The sequence below is a fragment of the Otolemur garnettii genome, unplaced genomic scaffold, assembly GCF_000181295.1.
Source record: "Otolemur garnettii isolate 467f Iridium unplaced genomic scaffold, OtoGar3 scaffold00010, whole genome shotgun sequence".
NCBI lineage: Eukaryota > Metazoa > Chordata > Mammalia > Primates > Galagidae > Otolemur > Otolemur garnettii.
In genome coordinates this window covers 9,685,667-9,710,792 of record NW_003852405.1, presented here as the reverse complement: position 1 = coordinate 9,710,792, position 25,126 = coordinate 9,685,667, and the positions used below count along the sequence as shown (strand labels likewise).

Sequence of the window (25,126 nt, the reverse complement as noted above, 5' to 3'; positions counted from 1 at the left end):
CTGTACACCTTTTTAAGTAATTATCAAGTGTTACTTTTATAAATTAAAAATATTTAATATCCCCATAAATGTCTTCTGTAATTACAATGATCTCCCTATTATGTGTTATCCATGGGGAATGGTAGATTCTGAGATAAATTTAGTTTCTGGTTGTTTGAGAGTTACTATTAAAAAAGGGCGTAGGCTCGGCGTCTGTGGCTCAAGCGGTTAAGGTGCCAGCCACATACACCTAAGGTGGTGGGTTCGAATCCCCAGCCCGGGCCCGCCAAACAACAATGATGGCTGCAACCAAAAAATGGCCAGAAGTTGTGGCAGGCGCCTGTAGTCCCAGCTACTTGGGAGGCTGAGGCAGGAGACTTGCTTGAGCCCAGGAGTTGGAGGTTGTTGTGAGCTGTGATGCCATGGCACTTTACCCAAGGGGATAGCTTGAGGCTCTGTCTCAAAAAAAAAAAAAAAAAAAAAAGGGCCTAACTAACTCTATACCTCATACTATACCATACCATCTCTTGCCATAAACTCTGTACTTGATATTAATATTGAAATACACTAATTAAAAAAAGATAAACTTATTTACTGTAACATAGTTTTACTCTGTTATACCAATATGTGTATACAGAAACCAAATATCACAGAATTAGGTTATCTCACAGCATTAAGCGTACAACATTTACATAAATGGGTATAGGATACCAAGCTTTTGGGACTACACATTCCAGTAAGCCATATCACAGTACTATTCCATTATTCAACCCCACATCAATAGAGGCACAGCAGCAAGGCAGTGCAGTATATGTACAGTATGACCAGTTAGAAGTCCAATGATAGTCAAATATCTATACCTGGACTGCATAATCCAAATGTCCCATCAAAAGCACAGGGCAGTATAATGTCAACTGTAGAAAGTCCATACCCAATGGTGAACTAGCCAAGAAAGCAGTAGAGATCCTACATACGGATGCATCTGGGTTCTGAGAATACACAGGAGCTGTGGGAGTGACACACGAAGTGTTGGCTCAGTGATGGCATGGCGCACCACATTTAAACTCTGATTTTTCAGAACAGGTTGTGTGGTGGTTGCTTGAGTTCCAAATGTTGGGAAGTTTACTGTAATCTGGCCTGTAATTACAAAAGGAATAAGGATAGATATAAATGAAATTTTAGAGGATTCTCATCCTTTTTAGTTCTTTTTCATGATGGAATACTGTGATTAGTTAAGCCTTTAGTTTTTTAAACAATTGCTTTCCCCCTGTATTCTTTGCATGTATTATTTCAAAGACTATTCATAAGAGGTGGCTCCTATAGGCATGCATTTCTTCACAGCCTAGCAGAACTCCTAGAAATCTCTCTTAGATCCTAGTCACGTGGTAGTCTATGTTGTAGAGGTGAGAGAGTCGATAGTAAAGATGTAATTTCTGCTCTCACTGAATTGGCTTTCCCTGAAGTGAGACTTCAATAACACAGATTCTGATGTTGCCTATGACTATTAGCCCTAGTTTTTTGTATATTAAATTATTGTACTTTTAAAACTTCTTAGTAAGGAAAAATACTATGTCAAATGCCTGAGCTTTTATATTTGCATATGTGACTATATGAAAATCTGGACCTAGCAATAGGAAATATAAGATACAATGACATATGCCAAAATCGAGCATTTTACAAATATTAGAGCCATGTGATCATGTATTTTATGCATTATATTTTTAGTGTTCCAAAGTTGGTAATTTCTGTTCTTTTTTATATTCTGTATCTTTATCTTTTTATATCCATATGTCTTTGTCTTATATTTACAATATAGTATTAAAGTATACTTTTATAGGTAAGTTTATATAAACCAAGTAAAAATTTTAAAGAGTAGTCAAATTATATCATTATTTAGAATATCAGAGGAAAAATATCTTTTCAAACAAGCTAACTGATGTGTGATGCAGATTTTATATTTTTTTTAGGTTTCTTTGGGAGTATATTTGGATTAATGGGCGTATACATTTATGATGGAGAACTGGTATCAAAGAATGGATTTTTCCAGGGGTATAACCAACTGACCTGGATAGTAGTTGTTCTTCAGGTAAAGCATTTTAAAGTCTTGTATTTAATGCTCATAAACTTTATTTAAATATAGAGAATCGGCTCGGCGCCTATAGCTCAACCAGCTGAGGTGCCAGCCATGTACACCTAAGGTGGCGGGTTTGAATCCCCAGCCCGGACCCGCCAAACAACAATGATGGCTGCAACCAAAAAATAGCCAGGCGTTGTGGTGGGCGCCTGTGGTCCCAGCTACTTGGGAGGCGGAGGCAGGAGACTCGCTTGAGCCCAGGAGTTGGAGGTTGCTGTGAGCTGAAATGCCACGGCACTCTACCTAGGGGGACAGCTTGAGGCTCTGTCTCAAAAAAAAAAAAATAAATAAATAAATAAATAAATATAGAGAATCAAAGTAATTACTGATATGTGAGGGAAAAATACCCCTCCTGTTAGTATTCTCATTATATCTAGTTTATTTAAGAAAGTTAAAATAGAATTGGTCTTAATGGCCCAGTGAAATCTTACTTTGAAAGGGGTCTTGAATATGCATTGTTGTATTTAAATTGAACTCAATGAAAATACAAGTTTAAGAATAAAATAGTGGAAACTAAGGGCAAATGCAACTTTTGATTTTTCTAAAACTCCTATCATTGTACAGGAAATCTATCATTCAGCCATTAAGACCCAACATATGGTCTTAGACATTTAATCTGTGGCAGTTGATAGCCTCATATTGTAGTCACATATGGGACTATTCCTGTGAAATTACTTCAGTTCATATGTAACTTGAAATCAAGGATAAAGTAATTCGTTTCATCTTTTAAAAATACTTAATGAGTATTCTAGTATTCTGCATATAAAAATGCAGATACAAATGACTGCCCTCAGAGCCTTTGTCTATTCTCCTTGAGATACCCAAAGCCTAAAGGAGCAAGGTTCCAGAGCACAGGTGAAGGTAACAAAGGATAGTTGTGTTTTGAAAGCGTGAAGGATACTTCTATTTTTAAGAGGAGAAAAGGAGACAGGATAGGTGAAAATTTGAAAAAAATAAATATTTTAGAGAAAATTTGAAGTGGAGACAAGATAAGTCAAGAGAGTTTATGTGTAATGTATTTTATCCTAACAAAGAGAGGAAACCATTTTCCCTTAATAAGGGACTGAAGACATGAGCAAAATAAACAAGGTTTGACATAACTGGTACAAGGAATGCAATAGAGAATAAACAGATGAATGGCAATATTGCCAAGAAATACTGGGACCCAAACTTTAATTCGTAGTGAGCTCAATTGGCATAAATTCATGACTTTTGGTAAATAAAGCTCCCATCACAGAAGAGGTGCAGTGAAAGTCATTAAGGCAGGTAACCCAGATTTGGAAACTGATAAGTAGTGTGGCAGAAAGCAAAACTATGTAGTATAGAATATTAAAGTAGCCATAATTTGGAATTTGCAAGGGGGTTGGGTAGAAACTTCTTTCTACACCCTTAAAAAATAAGCGTGATTAGGGGCAGTGCCTGTGGCTCAAAGGAGTAGGGCACTGGCCCCATATACCAGAGGTGGCGGGTTCAAACCTGGCCCCTGCCAAAAACTGCAAAAAAAAAAAAAAAAAAAGCATGATTAAAAACTGTGCTTTAGGAGAGTAATCTGACAACAATGAGAGGTGAATTAGATTGGGGAGAAACTAGAGGAAGAAAGACAAGTTAGGAGGCTATTGAAAGGCTAGTAAAATAACTTTTGAGTTGCTTTCTTTTACTTAAAAGTAAAAATATTTCACTATCCCACATTGTCTAGCCAAGTGATGTTTAATTATTAAATTGGATGAGGATAGATGTTTTATTTATAATATGATCAAACTCCATTGCAGGTATAATAAACTGCAGATTGCCCTAGTAGTTACTTTATTAAGGTATACTTTGAAATAAGAGGCCTATTGATAGGCATGATAGAAATGTAGAAAATTTAAAAAGAGGGCTGTTGAACAAAGCCTAGAAGTCTGTTCCTTATAAGAGATGTTTAACAGAAATCACTGGGATTGAATTTATGGAACAAAAGCCTAAAGCGTCGTTAAATAGTGAAATTGTTTGTAAGGCAATTTTATATGTTTGGTTTTAAAAATAATCCTTTAAAACTTCTGCAGGCACTTGGAGGCCTTGTTATAGCTGCTGTTATTAAGTATGCGGATAATATTTTAAAAGGATTTGCAACCTCTTTATCCATAATATTATCAACACTGATATCCTATTTTTGGCTACAAGATTTTGTGCCAACCAGGTAAAATACTCTTTTCTATTTTTTTAAATCCCCAAGAGTATATACAAAAATAAGAATTCTTCATAAGGTGATATGACAAATTTTGTTTCATTGCAACTTTTGAAGAACCATTGAAATGTAACTTAAAAATTCATTTAACTGTCTTTTCAAAAAGATGTCACACTAAATGCATGAAAGATAATCTTCTCCTGGGAAGTTTTTTATATAAATTTGTCTAGACAGATTTTTGGCAGTAGGACTGAATGTTTTATTCCAAAGTCAATAGTCATGTAAAAAAGTTAATATCACATAAAATCATAAAATAAGTCATACGATAGCATTTTTAATATAGAATTTACATAACTAAAGCCAGGTGAGTAGATTCTTGAAGACGATAGTTTATATAGAAAAGGTAGCTTATGATTAAGTGATATGGTCATGCAATGAAGTGACAGTTTGAAAAGGAATTTTGAAGGAGTGATCAATAGGTAAGACAGGAGACTTGGGACTATAGTGTTATTGACGCCAAGAGAGGACAGAATCTGGAGGAATTAAGTGCAGTGAATACCCTGTACAGATGGGATCGAAGGTTCTTCTTCTTTTTGTACAGTTATTAATTTATAATCCCAAACAGTGGGATTATATTATTTTAATTGCTTCCAGGACACCATTCTTGGTCTTCCTCCAACTTTACTCACTTCCTGATTTTTTTAATGTCTGAACTTTGGAGTCTCCCAAAGATCTTTTATCTACACTCATTCTCTTAGGTGCTCTCTATTCTCATGGCTTTAAATACCATCTACCTGCTAACAGTTCTCATTTAAATTTGAATTCCAGGTTTGTGTGCCTAACTCTAACGTCTACTAGGTAACTCATTCCCTGTTCCTGACTGGTTTACTCGGTTCAGTAAATGGCACCATCCTTGGCTTAGATAGGAATACAGTTAATCCACAGAAACACAATTTAGATAGGGATATCGATAGGTCTGTAAGAGGTTAAAATGTTTGAAAGTTTTTTATTTTCTGAGTGCGGTAAGAAGTAAGGTCTTCAGCTTCTCCCATATGTCTTTCTAACCCAGAGACAACCTGTCAGCTTTTCCTTTTTAACATCTCTGAGTTAGAACATTTCTTACAACCTCTCCTGTTACCACCCAGGCTACCTCATTCTTATCTGGATTAAGGAACTAGTTACCTGACTTGTCTCTTTGCTTCTTCTCTTGCCTTGTACCTCTAGTTTTCTCTGTTCAGCAACTAGAATGATTCTTTTCAGTATAAATCAGATCATATCACTACTCTGGCTCAGAAATGTTCTCATTGCTGTTGCTCACTCAGAATTTGTCATTGGTCAATGGCCTCTTTATCTTCTTGGAATACTCGTTTCCTGCTTATATTTTTATGGCATATCCTCTTACTTCCTCAAGACTTAGGTCAAAGAGATTACCCTAAATAAAAGAGTATCCCCCTCTATTCCAACCTTTTCTTTCCTCCTTTCTTCAGAAAATTTATCACTATCTTGTAAGTAAGGAAGGCTGGTGCTTGGCACCTAATGGGTACGCAGTATGTTTGTTAGTGAATGTTCAAGATTTTGAAATTTTAATATAGCTAGTAAAATTCATTTGAGTTTTTGAAGGGATTATGCGTGGAATTTGGTAGTAGAAAAATATAATGATTTTTCTATATTTGACATTTATGGCTTAAATCCTTTTCTGGCAATCTGAATAATAGGTCTGGGACATGCATGTTGAGATCTCTAATTTTTATGAGACAAAATTTTAAAGTATTTCTGTTTTTAGCATGGTATGAGAATGAATCACTTAGCATGTGAGACTAGCCTAACAACACCTATGTCTTGATGCTTTATTTCTTGTTCATTAGATAAGGAAATAATTTGCTTTAATTTGAATATTTTGAACATGCATATTTTTAGGGAACTCTTTTTTTAAAAAAAATTAAACCTCATATAAGGCTGAAGTAATTAAGTGTTTGAATTATTTGGGAAACAAACAAATAAACCAGTAAAAGAACAAAAAAATAGTTTTTAATAAGGTATATACTGCATGTAAATGCATGTTTCTGAGGGAATGTGTTAGGTATATTGGGATGAAGATAAGAAAAGACAATGATACTATTATTATTTAATGAATGAATGAATTTTTTAATTAAATGATAGCTGTGTACATTAATGCAATCATGGGGTACCGTGTGGTGTTTTCATATACAATTTGAAATATTTTCATCAAACTGGTTAACATAGCCTTTGTGTCATTTTCTTAGTTACTGTGTTAAGACATTCATATTCTACTCTTAGAAAGATTCACTTGTACCCTTGTAAGATAAACCATAGAAGTGATAGCTCCAATCACCATCCCTCCACCTATCTCCCCTCCCCTGCCCCTCCCTGAATGAATGTTTTAAGAATATTACCAGATGGATATGATGGATTGTTTTTCCTAAAATAGATAGCTAAACCCTCTATCTTTTTGCAAATTTGCTCTTGTGAAGAATCCAATTTTTTTTCAGAATTGCAGAAATTTGATTATGTTATAATATTCTTTAATGAGAGCAATTATTTATGTGAGGGAGAGTACAGAAAATAGATTTATGACTGAATTAGCCTTGTCCTTGATTACAGAGATTTATGAATTACACACATGACATTATTGCCTACAGTAGTTCCTGAAGGTCTAAGAGTCTGTGAACTTGGAAGAGCTTCTTCCTGTCAGGCTGCTTCCCATGAGATCACAAGACAGGATGGACATATTTTTCTCTTGTGAATTTAAATCTTTGTAGCAGTTCGAATGCTTTCCCCTGAATGCATGACTTCAAAGGCTTTGTTAATTTTGTCAAAAGACAGATTGAGAGTCAGAAATTCATCCACTTTTATCTTTTTGGACATGTATTCAGACACCAACTTTGGAGCACTTTCTACACTCTTCCATCCTCCAAAGTTGTACAACCTGTAACCAGCTGGAACGGACGGGTAGATATCTCTTCACCTGAAACAGCTACTCCAACCACCACATGGATGCCCCACCTTTGTGGCACGCCTCAAGTGCTGCTCTTGTGACCTTCACGTTACCAATACACTCAAAGGAATAGTCCATCCCCTCCATCATTCATCCCAGCAAGCACCTCCTGGGTAGATTTACTGAAATCCTGGGGGTTAACACATTCAGAGACTCCAAACTCTTTGGCCTTTGCAAATTTATTTTTATTGATGTCCATGCTAATGATCCAACATGCACCAACCACTTTACAGCCCATGATCACAGCCAGTTGAACTCCTCCCAGGCCAAAGATGGCACAAGTAGAGCCAGGCTCCCCCTTAGCAGTGTTCACAGCAGTGCCATAACCAGTTGAAATGCCACAACCCAGAAGGCAGACTTTATCCAAAGGTGCTAAAGGATCTGTTTTAGCAACAGAGATATCAGTCACAACTGTATATTCAGAAAAGGAGCTGGTTCCCATGTAATATAACATTGTCTTTCCTTTGTAAGTAAATCTGCTAGTACAATCTGGCATTAATCCTTTCCCTTGAGTGACTCTTACCTTCTGGCAAAAATTTGTTTTAGGATTAAAACAAAATTTGCATTCTCCACACTGTGGGACACAAAGTGGGATGACTGTATCACCTGCCTTCAGCTTAGTAACCCCGTCGCCAATACTTTCTACGATTCCCAGCACCTTCATGTCCCAAGATCACTAGGAAATACCCAGTGGATCAGCTCCACTCAGCGTGTAGGCATCAGTGGACAAACTACAGTGGCAATGATCTTAATTCAAACTTCATGAGCCTTTGGGGGTGCCACCTCTATCTCCTCTATGGAGAGAGGCTTTCCAGCCTTCTAGGCAACTGCAGCCTTGCACTTGATAACCTGGTGAGCCATATCCACGGGTTCAGGTCTGCCTGACGGGGATACCCAGGGAGGGCCATGATGGGGCAGGTTGGTTTTTTTTTTGAGACAGAGTCTCACTTGGTAGACTCAAACTCTTGGGCTTAAACAATTCTCTTGACTCAACCTCCCAAGTAACTGGGACTGCAGGCACCTGTGATAACACCCGGCTATTTTTTGTTGTTGTTGTTGTTGCTATTGTGGTTGTTTAGCAGGCCTGGGCTGGGTATGAACCTGTCAGCCCTGGTATATGTGGCTGAGGCCCTAACCACTGAGCTATGGGCAATGAGCCTGAAGAATACATTTTAAGCAATAAATCTTTATTTGACTCTCTTCCAAATGTAATAATATATTTGCCTTTGTTATCTCCATTCTACCTCCTGAAACAGCTTCTTTGTCTTCTCTGAAGTGGTGTGCCTGTACCTATCTTTCTGATTGTCTCTTTGGTAGTTAATCAACCATTGCGCCCTTCCTTGGCCATCTCATTCACTGCCATGTTTTATCTATCCTCTTTATGAAGATAAGTCCCAATTTTACCTAGACTCTAAATCCCTATATTTTACTGACCTCTAGACATCTCTACTGATATCTTGTTTGTTACCAGTACTCACTTTCCTAACTTATTTTTCTTGTGCTCACTATTTTCTTTATTAGTATTATCATCCTTCCAAATAGGCTTGTTTATTCTTTAATCAGAGGTTCCATACGTGTCCTCTAGGTGCCTGCCAGTCACTGTGCTAGATCCAGGGAAAAAAGGAGAGCGTGAATGAGACACAATTTCCTATCTCTCTTCAATCACAGTGATTGGAGAGACACTTGAATAAATAAGGTATAACAAGATGATCAATATAGCAATGGAAATATATATTTAACTCTGTTAGAGGGAGCTCAAATCTTTCAACTAATTATTGAATTCTGATAGTTTTTTCCTAATGTCCTCTTTTCTAACAAAATCTTTTCTCTCCCAGCCATTTAAAAATTGCAGGGATTCCTGACATTACTAGATATTCAAGTAGATCTTTTTAGATCAGAGAAGGGACTCTTGCAGAGGGTGGAAAGTTGGATCAGACAGCTTTCAGTTGAGCATGAACTTTCAGTCTGTGCTGTTCCTGATGAGTTCAGAAAGCTAAGAAAAGTTCATAATGATTGACGAAGAAGCTTCTATAATTGCCAGATATTTCTATGGTGGTAATTTCTTCAAGATATAGTAAGTTTTATGTTATCATAATCTTATGTGTATGACTGAAAAGTTAACTATTTCCATCAAGTCAACACTCGTTTTTAATCATAACAAATAATTATGGAGCTCCTTATAAATGCTTGGCTCTGGGGGTATAATAATGAATGAAGAGTACATGGTTGGGCAGAGGAGCAGACATGTGAATAGTGCATCATTTACTAAAAGTGTGATAAGTGTTATGATAAAGTAACACTACCTATGGGAATGAATTTGGAGACATTATACCTGAGTTGTTATGAGTAAGCATTTTCTTGAAAGAAAGGACATTGTAGACAGTGGGAACAGCATCCATAAAGACACTGTTGTGAGTGGGCATATTGTGTTTACTGAGAAGAATATCTGAATTATAGGTTGGGTGGAAGTAAGGGGGAATTTGGTTGGAGGGACCATATTATGAAGGGCCTTTTATGTCATAGTAAGGATTAATGATCTTTTTCTTTTGCAGAACAAAAAAAATTTTTTAAATTAGGAGAATGACTTTGAACTGTTAATAGAAACTTTAAAACCAAGACCAATTCATGTCTCCGTAATAGCATTTTAAAAAATGCATATGTTAAAAAATTAAGAGTGCTAGTCTAGTTAGCATACAGTCCAAGTTTACTTCCAGTTTAGTAGGGTAGATTATATATACAGATAAATAAAATAAAGAAGAAACCAAGACCTTCCATCATTTAATGTAATTTCCTTTTATAAAGCATTCTGTAAAAATCAGTCCTGAGGGCTGGGCGCCTGTGGCTCAAGTGGCTAAGGTGCCAGCCACATACACCTAAGGTGGCGGGTTCGAATCCAGCCCAGGCCCTCCAAGCAACAATGATGGCTGCAACCAAAAAAAAATAGCCAAGCGTTGTGGCGGGCACCTGTGGTTCCAGCTACTTGGGAGGCTGAGGCAGGAGACTCGCTTGAGCCCAGGAGATGGAGGTGGCTGTGAGCTATGCCACAGCACTCTACCCAGGGGGACAGCTTGAGGCTCTGTCTCAAAAAAAAAAAAAAAATCAGTCCTGAGATCTGCTTATTACTGCCTTGGATTTTAAAGTGACTTAACCTTGATTTGACATGGAAGAATGAAATTTTCCTTTTATATTTTCAATTATTTAAAGAATTAAGACTTTTTATCATCAAATGTATTTATGGAAAATGTACATTAAGGTGAAAAACAGCATTTAAAACATCTTTGTTTTGGGACACAATGCAGTACAATGGAAGAAAGGCCCTAGAGTCAGACATACATGGATTTGAATCCTGTTTTCCAGTTAAAGTTATGGGATTTTATTTTATTTATTTTAAGTTTTTTTTAAATTAAGTCATATACATAGAGATCATGAATACATTTATGCATATGTGGGGTACATTGTGTTTTTTTTATACAATTTGATGTGCTTGCATCAAACTAATTAACACAGCTTTCACTTCATTTACTTGATTATTGTGTTAAGACATTTATGTTCTACACTTGATAGATTTGACTTGGGATTTAGAAAATTATATTCTTTAAACCTATTTCTTCATATATAAAAAATTATGATAATACTAGTACCATCGTCATAGGATTGTTGTGAGAATGCAGTGAGATAATGCATGTAAAATACTTAGCTGAATACCAGGAATTTAGTCATTACTCAATATTTGTTACCCATCTTACTGAGACATTTCCCCTCAAATTATGATTGTTATAGTAAAAAAATAGAAAGAACTTGCTTTGCTTTTAATCTGATTTTCTCTTTTTCTGTTTTTTTTTTTTATCTTATTTAGTGTCTTTTTCCTTGGAGCCATCCTTGTAATAACAGCTACTTTCTTATACGGTTACGATCCCAAACCTGCAGGAAATCTCACTAAAGCATAGTTGCATACTGTCTTTAACTGGTTTTCCACGATGGTGCACTAAGAATCTCAATGTTGACCTTGCACAGAGAACTCCTACAGAATCTGTGAAGATACCATCATGCTGAATTTGATCATGTTTAAAAATACAAAAGTTTAAGGCTAAAATATGTATATATGTAACACAAAACATGGCATCTAGAAATCAAAACTTGAAAGTATTTCCAGGGATTAGAAATATTAGAGTAAACTTGAAATTTGAAGTTTAAAAAGATTATACCTTTTTGATTGCTGCAGAAATATACTATGCACTCTTTGCAAGAGCACACAATTCAGATATCAATTTTTGCAAATTAGATCTATTCTATCAGATATTTTTATCTTATTCTTTCTGTATAGATATAGCAAACCACATAGAAAATCAAAGTTTGAAAATTGTAATTACCTGTAAATCTGTGAAAAATAGAAGTATGATTTGAAAAAACATTTTCACGTACCTTAGGTTTTTATATTTATAGAAAAGTTTACTAAACAAAGAATTGCTAAATTTTTTGTTCAACTACATAAAAATGGATAAAGTAATATTCTGGGTCTGATATGACAGAGAATAAAATTCATATTTAAATTTATTGTAGAGATACACACATCTTTTTCTCCATATACATTTTAAGACCTTTTAGTGTTTCAAGACTCCTGTGCTAGTTAGTAGCCAGTGACTTTTGCATTAATTGAGTCTTGCCTTTAATCTCTTAACTGCATTTCTTTTATATAAATCAGATAAGTCCTTAGTATTACTTTAAATTAAATTTGTGTATGTATTAATTGCCATTAAAGTTTTAAAAGTAATTTAAAGGAGTTAAATACTCATTTAATAATTTAAAATAAAATAATTATTGTCTAATATCTCCATTTGGAGAATTTTGAACTATCAAGCATATGTTGTATATAACTAGAAAATTTTTAAATGAATATTCATTGATCTGTAATAACTTCCTTTAATCTATAACTATTGATAAAACAACAACCAAATAATAGTATAGATGTCAGTGGACTGAGACCAAAATGACTTTTCTTGGAGACATTCCAGATTGCTGTATTACATTGTTTTAAATAGTGCTATAAATTTAAATTCAAGGCTGCTCAGAAGAACTTTTTAAGCTTATCATAATTCCAATGTTCCAGTACTACTATGATCACATGACTAAGATTTTTTTTTTTTTTTTTTTTTTTTTTGAGACAGAGTCTCACTTTGTCACCCTCAGTAGAATGTTGTGGTGTCAGCTCACAGCAACCTCAAACTCTTGGGTTCAAGCAATTCTCTTGCCTCACCCTCCTGAGTAGCTGGGACTACAGGAGCCTGCAACACCACCTGGCTATTTTTAGATAGAGATGGGGTCTCACCCTTGCTCAGGTTAGTCTCAAACTCTTGAGCTCAAATGAATGCTAGGATTACAGGTATGAGCCACAGCACCCAGCCTTGAATTAGCCAAATTCTGAGTTCCCTTTTTGTGTCGCCATAAGAGTTGCTGGGAAGGAGCCACCATTTTGCTTTAAAATAGTGGGAGGAGGGAGTTCTTTTTGATTAACACTGGAGCTGAGGATGCAAATTACATGAGTTATTTAATAAGTTGTTTCAAGGGAGAGAGAATATATTAGAAATGGTAAGATGATTTGGTGGGCAAAAAATGCTTTCTATGTTTGGAATATAGATTTAAATTATTGACTATAGGCAGAATTGCTTACTGAGTATAAGAAATATTTTACTTTATTTTTTTCATTGACATTGTTTATATTTTTAAAAGTCTGTTCTAGTAGATATAAAAACTGTAAAAGTAACTATTTTTATATAGTTCTAATGGACTTTGTTAGCAGAATTTGGCTCAAAAATAGTATATTACAAACTTTTGGATACTCTTGGCTAGTGTAAACTGGTGGTGTTACCATGCTACTGCAAACATAGCCTGCACATTGCAGGCCTGACCAATTCCACTCAGAGTTTAAAAAGTTTAAAATTACAAAATACTTAAAATCAGCTTTCTGGTGATTCCAAGCCAACTTTCTGGATGCTCTGCTTAGAATTTTCAGGAATCACCTTTTATAATATTTGCTTAATAATTTACCACATTGTGAGTATGGTGTTTTTAAATTGCAACAATATTCAGACTTATATCTTCTTACCTACTGCTAAGTGAAATCTAAACCCTGCAAATGCTTGGAATTCAAGACTAAATATTAATATAACAATTTATGTTCAGCTTACATTGAAGTATTGGTTGGGTTCTTATGTATTAATGCAGTGTGCATTCACGATTGTCAATTTTAACACTTTAAAAAAGTATAAGTAAATTATTGGATATTAGACATATAAGTTAAAGTAATAATGTATTTTCAGGTGTTCAAAATAACAAAATTTTCAAGATTCTTAACAAACATTATAAGAATGTAATCAAGGATTGTAAAAATGGACACAGTAGTCTAATGTATATTTTCAAGCTAATTTTATTAGGCATAATTTATATTTTGCTTTACCAGTGTGTTTGAAAATGTTTGTTAGAGATTGGGCTATGTAGTTTAATTTTTAATTCATAAAGAAGTAATCATATTTAAGAGGACAGTCCTGTGTCCTAGATCTTCTCCTGTATACAGATAATGCCATTTTCTTGTGTGTGTGGTGTGTGTTTTTATGACCTCCAAAGGCCTTACTGTATCAAGATTTTATAATGATGACTCCTTGATTATTTAAATTCCTATACTTGTTAAAGTTTATTATCTCTCAACTACTTTGTTCAATGTGAAAATATACTAATTCATGGGAGAAGAGTGTCAATTGATAGTTCTATTAAAATTCAGAATATGGTATTTGGGAAGAAAGGCAGTGAGTAGACGTTTCAACACAATAATGTTATCAGTTCTTTAAAAGTGATTTTAGATAAGTTGTAGGTTTCTTTTATAGTGGAATATGTAGTTTAGAGAAGCAAAACTTAATGTTTACATCAATTTATATTGAATGTCACAGAATTTCACAGTAGGAAAGGAAGTTTGATATTTAAATTAGATTCTAAGGAGTTAGCATCTGAAAGAAAACTAATTGACTTTGTGCTCTCTAGGCTTACTGTAATACTGACTTCTTACATATCAAATTATTGGACTTTAAAAATGCCTTTGTGTAGTCATTCCACTGACCTTTTTTTTTTTTTTTGAGACAGAGTCTCACTATGTCACCTTCGGTAGAGTGCTGTGACGTTGTAGCTCACAGAAAACTCAAACTCTTGGGCTTAAGCGATTCTCTTGCCATAGCCTCCTGAGTAGCTGGGACTACAGGTGCCCATCACAGGCCTGGCTATTTTTTGTTTGCAGTTGTCATTGTTGTTTAGCAGGCCTGGGCCAGGCTTGAATCTTCTAGCCTCGGTGTATGTGGCCAGCACCCTGCTCACTGAGATAACAGGCGCTGAGCTACCACTGACTTTTTGTTTAAAAAAAAAGCAACAGAATTCAGCATTACTCATTTATGCATTCATTGTTATAATATTTAATTACTATGAGTGTGTACTTTACACAGGAAAAGGTTTATTAAAGTTATTTATGCTATATTGAAAGTCATCTTTAGAATCTCCAGGATATTTAAAATAGTCAAAGGAACAAAAAAAAGTACCTTTATCAAAATCTGGTCCTTTGTGCCTTGCTTTACCAAATACCTGACTTTTCTGGAGGATATTTCTATAATCTACGACTTTAGACACATGGGCAAAATTAGAATGTTTAAAGAATAACTATAATTCTATTTTTTGGTTGTTTCAAGATTTGATCTTTAAATCCGTTATCTAACAAAATTAAAATAGATATACTGTAAAAACATTAGTGAACAGTACTTATTTAAATAATGGTAGCATCATTGCTCCATCATTGAGCATTTTGAAATTTTAACAATTGTATGAAACTGTCATTTTGTTGTTTTGTGGTTTCTTATTACAAGATATAATTTCCTTTAGTTTTTGAAATATTTTTTAAATGTTGAATCCTGAAGTTGTCTGTGTCTGTATTTCATTTGTTTAAAAAAGATTCCTTGGGTTTGTAAATGTGATTTTTATATTTAAATTTTTTATGGACATAATTCAAAGGAATGTATAAACTGGTCTTTTGTTAAATGGGTTTTAAATTGATAAATTTCTCGTCATTTTTGGGTACCCAATTATTACCTGTTTAATAGATGTGTTGAAATAGATTATTTTCTTAAATAACTCTACATAGATTTTTTTCTGTAGTTTCTTGTTTCCTCATTTACCTGTGTCATGACTTAACCCATGAATTAGTCTTCTCTCTTTATATATATAAAAGTGCATCACTGATCTTTTTCCTACCTCTCTAGTTAACTTTACCACGTGATCTTTGTTCCTGTTCTCTAAGCTATGCTCTTGCATGAAAGACTGGGTTTATTTAAACTAGTTAGAATTTCTTATATGATGATAACAGCCTAAAAGATTTTTGTTTTTAATAAAATATCTCTTTGCTAGCCTCAGGGTTAAGTAATTAGTAATTTGGTTTATATTTATAATTTGAATGTAATTGTTTCCGATTGTGACTGTCAATTCAATGCATAGAGATCAAATGTGATAAGCAATATACAGGAGTCTGTTCCCATTTCAACTACTTGAAGCAACCTTACACAAAATGCTTTCTCGAAAAGATCACTAAAATGGCAGCATTTTAAAAATGTATGTTTTTCTTTGGTAACTTTTCATCAGAAGCATTAACTGCAACCCCTTGATGTTCTTTTTGTATTAGAATACTTTTGTTGTTGAAAATATATCACACGCATTCATTGTTATAATATTTAATTACTATGAGTGTGTATTTTACACAGGAAAAGGTTTATAAAAGTTATTTATGCTATATTGAAAGTCATCTTTAGAATCTCCAGGATATTTAAAATAGTCATAGGAGCAAAAAAAAGAAAAAAGTAACTTTATCAAAATCTGGTTCTTTGTGCCTTGCTTTACCAAATACCTGACTTTTCAGGAGGATATTTCTATAATCCATGACTTTAGACACATGTGCAATTAGGTGTTTGGGCACACCCTTTGAGTGTGGGACATAACCACAGGAGAGACTCTACCTAACAAAATCAAACATTTTGACCTGGTTGTTTATATTCCTCACATTAACCTGAAATAAATTTACTTAAAAAAAATCACAATCTGCAAATCCCAATGCCCTACAAATATATTTTATACTTTGAATCTTATAGATAATATTGCCTTTCAACAGAGTCAGGTAGTGACCAGCATTAGTGATCATACTGATCTTTTCTTACTATTCTTACGAAAGAGAATTCTTTCAAAACAGGACAGACTATATACACATTCTAGAAAAGAAAATAGCAAGAGAAATAAATTGCCTTCAGTTACCTAACATTTGAGTTTCTACTGTAGTTAAGAGGGTTTGGATGATTGCAAATTCAAAAGTTTCCCAAGTCTACCCTCAGTTCTGACTAGAAAGACAGAACTGAAGGCAGTTATACTCAACATTCATTACAGGGTAAAGAAATATAAACTACAACCAGCCAGGGTGGTACCTGTGGCTCAAGGAGTAGGGCACCAGACCCATATGCCAGAGGTGGCAGGTTCAAACCCAGCCCCAGCCAAAATCTGTAACAACAACAAAAATAAATAAATAAACACATTCATTTAAAAAAGAAATATTAAAAAAAAAATTACAACCAGCCAGAAAAGGAGACATGTAAGGTAGGGACTAGGAAGGGTCCAAACTCAGACTTCTGATATTTTCTTCCTATAGTCATGGATTGTGTTGTCTACTTCTGGCCATAATGTGTGACAGTACCCACCAAGTATCGCCATTCAGTTAACAACGTGATCTCGAGCTTCACACTGTTATTGAGGTTTTACTTGTTGGCATGATTTATTGATTCTTTGCCCATGTGGTTGTACTCTCTCCAGCCCCAGCTGTTTCTGGAGCTCTAGCTGACATCAGATTCCAGGGCCTCACCACTGGTCATCTCCTTAGCATAAACTGTCAAGTGTGGTCTGAAGGGCCCACTGTTAATAGTAGATATTACTATGACTGGGACCTCCCAAAGACTTAGGCCAGAACTTTCTTTGGGTTTGGCCAAATTCTTTACTACACAGTGACCATTCATTTCCGTACACATTCTCATGAATTGATGAAGATAATACAAGCAATGAAGATTTTAAAGAATAATGATTGTTGTTACAATGTTTGGAGATAATCATCTGAAAATTTACTCTTGTGAAAATATACTTTATTTGCTGATATTTAAGAGGTTTAGTTAAATAACATTTGTTTTCAGCAAAAAATCTTCATGAATTTGCTCTTTTAAAAATGAGTGTCCTTATACAAATATGATTTCTAATAATTCAGGGTTTATTAACTTTTTTGCTGTAGGCTAAAGTTTTATTGTGTTTTATTTTGCTTGCATAGTAAAGACAGCCTTTTAAAATTGTGATGCTAAGTGGTTTTTTAAAATATATGCATGTTGTTTTAATAGGTCTTCTAAATGGAAGAAGTCAGGGTAATATTTCCTGGGTAGATGATAGTATTACAGAAAATCATGAAAGATGATTAGTCTGTCCATGTTTGTTTATTTGTTTGTTTCTTTTCTTTCTTTATTCAAATAGTTTTGCTATGGATTCTAGTATTCTAAAACTTGCAGCTTAATTTGGATATTGTATAGATAATGCCTCAAATTTCTATTACTTCTTATCTGTCTCCATTTCCTCACAGGCCAAGTCTGTTTTGTTTTGAATGTTTTGATTTCATAATATTGCCATTTTAATGGCTTCAATCATGCTGTGACAGATTGTGCCAGCTTAGCTAAGAAATTCATGGGTTATCTGCATGAGCTCACAGATGTGGCAATGTTAAAGACCTTATTTATTTATTTTGTGGGGACAGTCTCACTTTGTCACCCTTGGTAGAGTACCATGGTGTCATAGCTCACAGCAACCTCAAACTCCTGGGCTTAAATGGTTCTTTTGCCTCAGTTTTTTTTATTTTTAGTAGACATGGGATCTCACTTTTGTTCAGGCTGGTCTCAAACCTGTGAGCTCAGGCAATCCACCCACCTTGACCTTCCATGTGCTGGGATTACAGGTGTGGGCCATTGCAGCTGACCCTAAAAAAACTTCTTTTAATTTACATTTTCTCTAGCTTTTCATTTTGCACCAACTATTATTAACATTTTGCTACACTAGTTTTATCTCCAGCAAGACATTTTGCCCCTAAATACTTTAACATGCATGTCCTAAAAATAAGGACATTTTCCTTTAAACCTCAAGACCATTTTCACACCTTAGAAAATTTAAATTAATGATCTAAGTTCAAGTTCAAAAATAGTTGTATCCATGGTATATTCTGGGTATTGGTTCCAAGAGCCCTTCCCCATACCAAAATTGGCACATAAATCCCAAAGTCAGAAAATAGTGCCTGGCAAAATCCTATAAATACGGTATTTTTCATCCATGTTTGGTTGAAAAAAGTCCCTGTGTATGTGGACCCATGCAGTTCAAACCTGTGTTGTACAAGGGTCAACTATATTGCCAATTGTCTCAAAAATAACTTTTTATACCTTTTTTTGTTTTAGAATTAGGTTCATGCTTTGAGTTTGTCTCTTTGAGTCTAGAAGACCTTTCCCTGCCTTACCCCCCCAAAGGCATTATTTCAATACTAGAAGACTTAAATGCCACCCCCAATGGCTTTTCCCCACATCATATTACTTTTTTTTTTTTTTTTTTTTTTGCAGTTTTTGGCCGGGGCTGGGTTTGAACCCGCCACCTCCAGCATATGGGGCCGGCACCCTACTCTTTCGAGCCACAGGCATTGCCCCTTTTTTTTTTCTTTTTTGAGACAGAGTCTCTGTCACCCTGGTGCTATGGTGTCATCATAGCTTGCAGCAACCTCAAACTCTTGGGCTCAAGCCATCCTCTTGCCTCAGCCTCCCCAGTAGCTGGGACTACAGGTGCCTGCTACAGTGCCTGGCTATTTTTAGAGATGGGGTCTTGCTCTGGCTCACGCTCCTCTTTACCTCCTGAGCTCAGGCAATCCACCCACTTCAGCCTTCCAGAGTGCTGGGATTACAGGTGTGAGCCACAACACCTGGCCCACATTAAGGTCACTTGACTTCTATTCTAGATCTTGGCGCTTTGATTTGATTCTCTGTATTTGCATTTCCTTTGAACTGGAAGTCAAGCCTTGATTGGCTTCAGCTTAAATGTTTTTGGTAAGAATATTTCACTTTATGTTGCATTTAATGAAAGGCATGTAATTCTAGATTGTCTCATTACTAATGTTCTTAATTGATTAATTGGTCAAGGTCATGACTACTAGATCTCTTCATTGTAAAAGTCCTTTTTTCCCCTTAGTAATCTATGGATCGAAGTTTTGGCACCATGGGAATATTCCATTTCCCAATAGCCTTTCATTCAGTTACTTTAGCATATTTTTTTTTTTGCAGTTTATTTATTTTTTTTTTTTTTCTGGCCAGGGCTGGGTTTGAACCCGCCACCTCTGGCATATGGGGCTGGCACCCTACTCCTTTGAGCCACAGGCACCGCTCGTACTTTAGCATCTTTAATTGATTCTTGACTGAATCTTTCTTTTTTATTAAATCATAGCTGTGTACATTAATGCAATCAGAATCTTTTACTATATTGGGTGTAAAATGACAAACTTTACCAAAAACTTCCCAAATTGTCTTCTACATTTATTTATAATCTTCCATTTTAAAAAAGTATATTTTCTACATACAGCTACAATGTAGCCATAATTAAAAAATTTTGAGCATGTTCCCTTCCTTTATCCCTAATCTGCACCCTTTTTTTCAGATATCACTATGTCTCCATGAATTTAAAAAAATTACACAATGTATTAATCAGTCACAGCTCTTCTTAATGCTCATATTGTGAGCAGTAGTCAGTGGAAGTCGCTGCAAGGTAGGCTCCTGTGTCTTTTAGATGTGAGCACGTTAGTCTTTGAGTTCTTCTGTGCTTCCGGTGCAAGATGTCCAGGCTTACCTTGTACTTGGCTTGTTCTGAACATGGAGTATCAGCTATTTCTCCAGGACGTTCTATTTCTATTAAGGGGAATAGAGTTTATTTTTTTCTTTGGAATCTTTCTAGACAGGGTATGAAATTTAGAATCCATTGTTAACTGAAGTGTCATTGCTTCCAGATCATTTCAGTGGACAGAGCTAGGAAATACAATTTTAAAAGATCATGAATTCAGATTAATATTTGTAATTAAAATTTATTATCATAACTTTTTATATTTTATATTTGCCTGCCTTTCCTGTTACAGTAAAAATCTTGGTTCCTAATAATATCATTTACTTATATATAGTACTTGTTTCAGGTTAATACCAATATTAGTACATGGTAAACATACTGAGTAAAATTTAAGATTTCTTTGCATTTTTCTTTATCCCTAGAATATAGCCTACTAAGGATGAATAGTCAGAGTATGTGTTCAAAAGTTAATGCAAGTCACTTTTCTGTATGTGATTGGTTATCAGAGTAATATAATTAGATTCATTTTGTATTAAAGTATAGAATTTACTTTAAAAATTTTATTCTGTTTTTGAATATATGAATCATTTATATGATTCAAAAGTTGTACTCAGAATCTTGCTCTCAGGCCTATCCCTACTCCATTCCTACCTACCTCCTACAAGTAATTATTTTCATTGATGTCTAGCTTATCTTGTGTTTCTTTTTAAAAAGTAAACAAATATATACATATATATTCACTGTATTTATTGTATTTCTTTCATAACGTGGGAGTATGTTCTGGTTTATAAAATTTATTTTGATGTTTAGTATATTATACTGTATACTGAAAACAAAATCATCTGGTGGTTATCTTTATACTGATGACATTTTACATGTACTTCTGGGGCCAGGCCCCTTCTTGTCTAGGCCTCTGCTGTTTGACTGATAGCTATAAATGATGTTGTCATCTAACTGTCTGTGTGATCAATGAATGTATTCTCCCTTTGCCTATCATATTTTTTAGTCACCTTATTTCTGTTGGACTATTTTTCCAACCCTAATCCCTGTCTTTGTTATGAAATTAAAATACATGTATATTAAAATCTTAAAAATACTGTACATTTAATAGTCAGTACATGTCCTCAAACAACTCTTGGCCAGATGAAGCTCTTCTAGTGTTCAAGAAGGGCCTGTAAGTACTGTACCCTGTTCTCTGAGTTCTGGCATGTTTAAAATTTCTTCTAAAGCCTTGGCTTACATACAGAATCCTTGGCTAATGCTTTTAGTTTTTTGGAAAATGTTGCTTCACTCTTGTATTGCTTGGTGTTATCATCAAGAGGTCTTAGTTTTTTTTCCCCTTTTGGAAATGACATTTTGTTGATTTTTGCCTGGAGATCTGGATATTTTTTTCTGTATCATTTTATCTCTGATCTTTTTATTTTTGTTTTTGTTTTCACAGCTCTTGCATTCCTCTTTTTTATATATCTTACTTTATTTGTGTCTATTCTTTCAGGTAGTCTAGTTTTCATTTTTCAGTATACAGTATTGCCTAAGTTTAGTCAACTTTTATTTTACATCTTACTATTGAATTTTTAAATTTTTGATGTGTTCTGTCATATCTTCAGTTGCTGATTTAATGATAGTTAACTTATGTTTGGAGTGTTTTCCTCTCATTCATATTTCCTGAAGACTTTCTTTTCTTTTTTCCTTTTCTTTCTTAAGAGACAGGGTTTCACTCTGTCACCCACACTGGAGTACAGTAGTGTTTTCATAGCTCACAGCAGCCACAATCTGCTGGGCTCAAGTAATCCTCCTGCCTCAGCCTCCCGAGTAGCTGGGACTATAGACACACACCACTATACTTGGCTAATTTTTTGTATTTTTTGTGTAGAACTCCTGGCCTCCCCCCTCACCTACCCAGCCTAGTAGGATTACAGGTATGAGCCATTCATTGCAGGGGGCAAGAATATTTTCTATTACTTGAAGTTTGCATTTTTTTTTTTGTAGTAGCCTTGTATGGATTTTTCTATTCATGAAAAATTGTGTAGGACTTTTTGGATCAACAATAACAGGTGGTTTTATGGAAGAGGGGGAAGGGATTTACTCAGCTCTGCAGTTAAAGGGGGCCCTCTTTTGTTAGTATAGTGAAGAGCAGTTTCTATAGTAAATGGTGCAAAGAGGGAGGTTTGGATTCAGTGATATCATCCCCTTGCTTTAGGAATCTTTGGCTTACTTGCCCTTCTCTGCAAGTAGTCCGTCTCTCTTTCAGGTGCCTCATTTACTGTTCTAACGACCTTTGCAAACTTACTGATTCTTGGCCTTCTCATTAATTTTGGAACTTCCAAGTCATTACATTTGCTTACGTTAGCCAGTGCTAGTTTCCATCCACTGTGACCAAAGAACCTTAACTGCCATATCAACTCTTAACAGAGAGCTTGTGAATATAGTCATCCCTCTGTGCATGGGGGGAGGGTTGTTCTAGGACCCCATTGGATACCAAAATCAGTGAATGTTTAAGTCCTTTATTTTAAAAAAAGCACAGCATTTGCATATAACCTATGCACATCCTCCCAAATACTTTAATCTCTAGATTACCTATGATAACAAATACAATGTAAATACTGTGTACTTATACTGTATTTTTAAATGGTATTTTTTTCTGTTGTACTGTTATTTGTATTGTGGGTTTTTAGTATACTAAATCTGAGATTAGCTTTAAAACTATAGATGTGGAAAGCCAACTGTATTCATAACCCACATCACACAGAAAGCCGTAAGTATATACACAATAGGCTTATTAGAACAGGACTGATATCTCGTCTCCCACTGCTGCCCTTCTAACACAAAGGACATTCTCAACATTCAGTGTGTTAAACTTCTCTTATTTATTTCTAACAGCATTTACCACAATCTGCAATTTTATTCCTTTTCTGTTTTGTAACTACACCCCCCTCTCAAATGTAAACTCCATGCAGACAAATACTGTTTCATTTATTGATGTATCTCCAGTTTCTGATAAAAGTGACACATACAGGTACTCAGTAAATATTTCTTGAATGACTGAACAATAACCAGTTCTTCAGTCGGATAAAATTGGTGTGACTAAATGAAGCATGATCTAGAGGGGCTGCAAAGTCAGAGTAGCCACACGAATTATCTTACCAGCCTTCTACATACATCCAAAACATGCTCCCAAGGGTCTAATTATGTAATCTATCCCATACTACTTTCTCTAAAGGGCTTCAAGATGGACTTCAACTAAAAAGTTTCAATATCAGAATATTTCTTTAAAACAAGTATGATGATTGATGGGAAAATATAACTGGAAGTATCTATCAGGCTAAAATGGCTGGTTTCTCCCATGGAAATGGGTTTGTTTTCCACTCCTAGTCAGTATGGAAATAAAAGAAACAGAAAATTCAACCAAATTTATCTTGTAACATTTTATTTTGAAATAATTCCAAATGTACAGAAAAGTTGCAAGAATAGTGCAAAAAATTCACACATTCCCTTCACCTGTATTTTTTCCTTTCATCCTGTATATTTGATCTGTGTTAACAATCCCAAACCTTGGGGCCAGAGGTGGTGGGTTCAAACCCAGCACTGGCCAAAAACTGCAAAAAAATAAAAATAAAAAAATAATCCCAAAGCTTAGTGGTTTAAACCAAGTGCTTTTTACCTTACATACTATGTGAGAGTTAGGATTCTGGGAGAGGCTAAACTGGGTAGTCTGAGCTCAGGGTCTCATGAAGGTGTAGTTAGCATGTTCGCAGGAATTGCAGTCAGGCTTTTGGTAGGATGCTATAATTCCTGGACAACTGAATAGGCTGTGTTAGTACCTCAAGACATGGCAGCTGACTTCCACAGGCTCTGGGCCCCAAAATGAATGAAAAAGAGAGCTAATGGGAAGATGCAGTGCCTTTTATGACCTAGGCTCTGAAGTCAGTACTGTCACTTTATCAAACAGAAAGGTCCTTAAGACCAGTCCACACTCGAGGGGAGGGAAGTTAAATTCCCTATCTCCTAGAGAGGAATACCTTTGAATTTGTGAATGTATCTTAAAACCACCATACCTAGCTTCGCTTTTTTTTTTTTTTTTTAACATTTTACCACTTCGCTTTGACCCTCTTCCCCTCACCTACATACGCGCTCATGCCCACATGTATTATCTCCTGACCACTTAAAGGTAGGTAGCGTGCATCGTACCTTCACTTCACCATTTATGTAAGAAAAAGGATATTCTTATACAACATAGTAGTTATCAAAATCTAACATTGTGACAATACTTTAAATCTACAGTCCATATTCCACTTGTCTTAACTGCCCTTTCTAGCAATTTCCCATTAATTTTATTTTTAAATAATTTAGTAGAAAGGTAGTGGCCTACAAAGCGTGACAGAAGTCATGTAAGTTTTCATTGGTAGGGAATAAAGAAAAATCCTGGGACTTAGGGAAACAAGCATGACCCAGTTGAATTCTTAGTGGGGTGCCCTGAGCAAAAGACGATTTCTGAAAAGCCATCTTTACCTTTTAGGTTACCCGCTATTTCTGGAAAATGACTTCTCTTAACTGTTCCCTTCACTTCCCGTCTTGATTAGAACAGAGCTGGAGGTCGTGCGGGCAGTTTAGGACATCTGGTTAGAACTCCCGTGCAACCATTTATCGGCCGTATTTCCGTGACCGGGGAGTAACTCTTTGAAACAAATTCCATCCGTGAAGACAGTACACTACTGGACCCTACCACCCAGAACCGTCGCGAGGATTAAGCGAGCTGGGGACCGCAGGCAGCAGGCTGCGGGCTGCCCTCCCGCGCGGACTGCGGCGCGCGGCGGGGCGGGGCGGCGTCACGTGGGCGGGGCGGGCCCGTCGGCCGATCGCACGATGTGAC

At 35.5% G+C, this 25,126-nt stretch overlaps 1 protein-coding gene and 1 pseudogene across 4 annotated transcripts in view; one reads left to right on the top strand and one right to left on the bottom strand.

The window, feature by feature from the left end:
- The window catches only part of SLC35A3 (solute carrier family 35 member A3), a 62,555-nt gene extending 50,358 nt beyond the window's left edge, over positions 1-12,197 (top strand). For all 3 annotated transcript variants that reach the window (XM_003784121.3, XM_023509862.1, XM_023509861.1), the window contains exons 6-8: positions 1,947-2,065; positions 4,156-4,289; positions 11,150-12,197. In XM_003784121.3, coding sequence (XP_003784169.2) covers positions 1,947-2,065; positions 4,156-4,289; positions 11,150-11,240 — 344 coding nt within the window. In that variant the 3' untranslated portion in view covers positions 11,241-12,197. The remainder of the gene's footprint in view (positions 1-1,946; positions 2,066-4,155; positions 4,290-11,149) is intronic.
- Positions 6,950-8,202, bottom strand: LOC105886447 (annotated as a pseudogene). Its single transcript, XR_001161029.2, has one exon. The product of XR_001161029.2 is annotated as an alcohol dehydrogenase class-3-like (transcript).
- Positions 12,198-25,126: the final 12,929 nt, after the last annotated feature.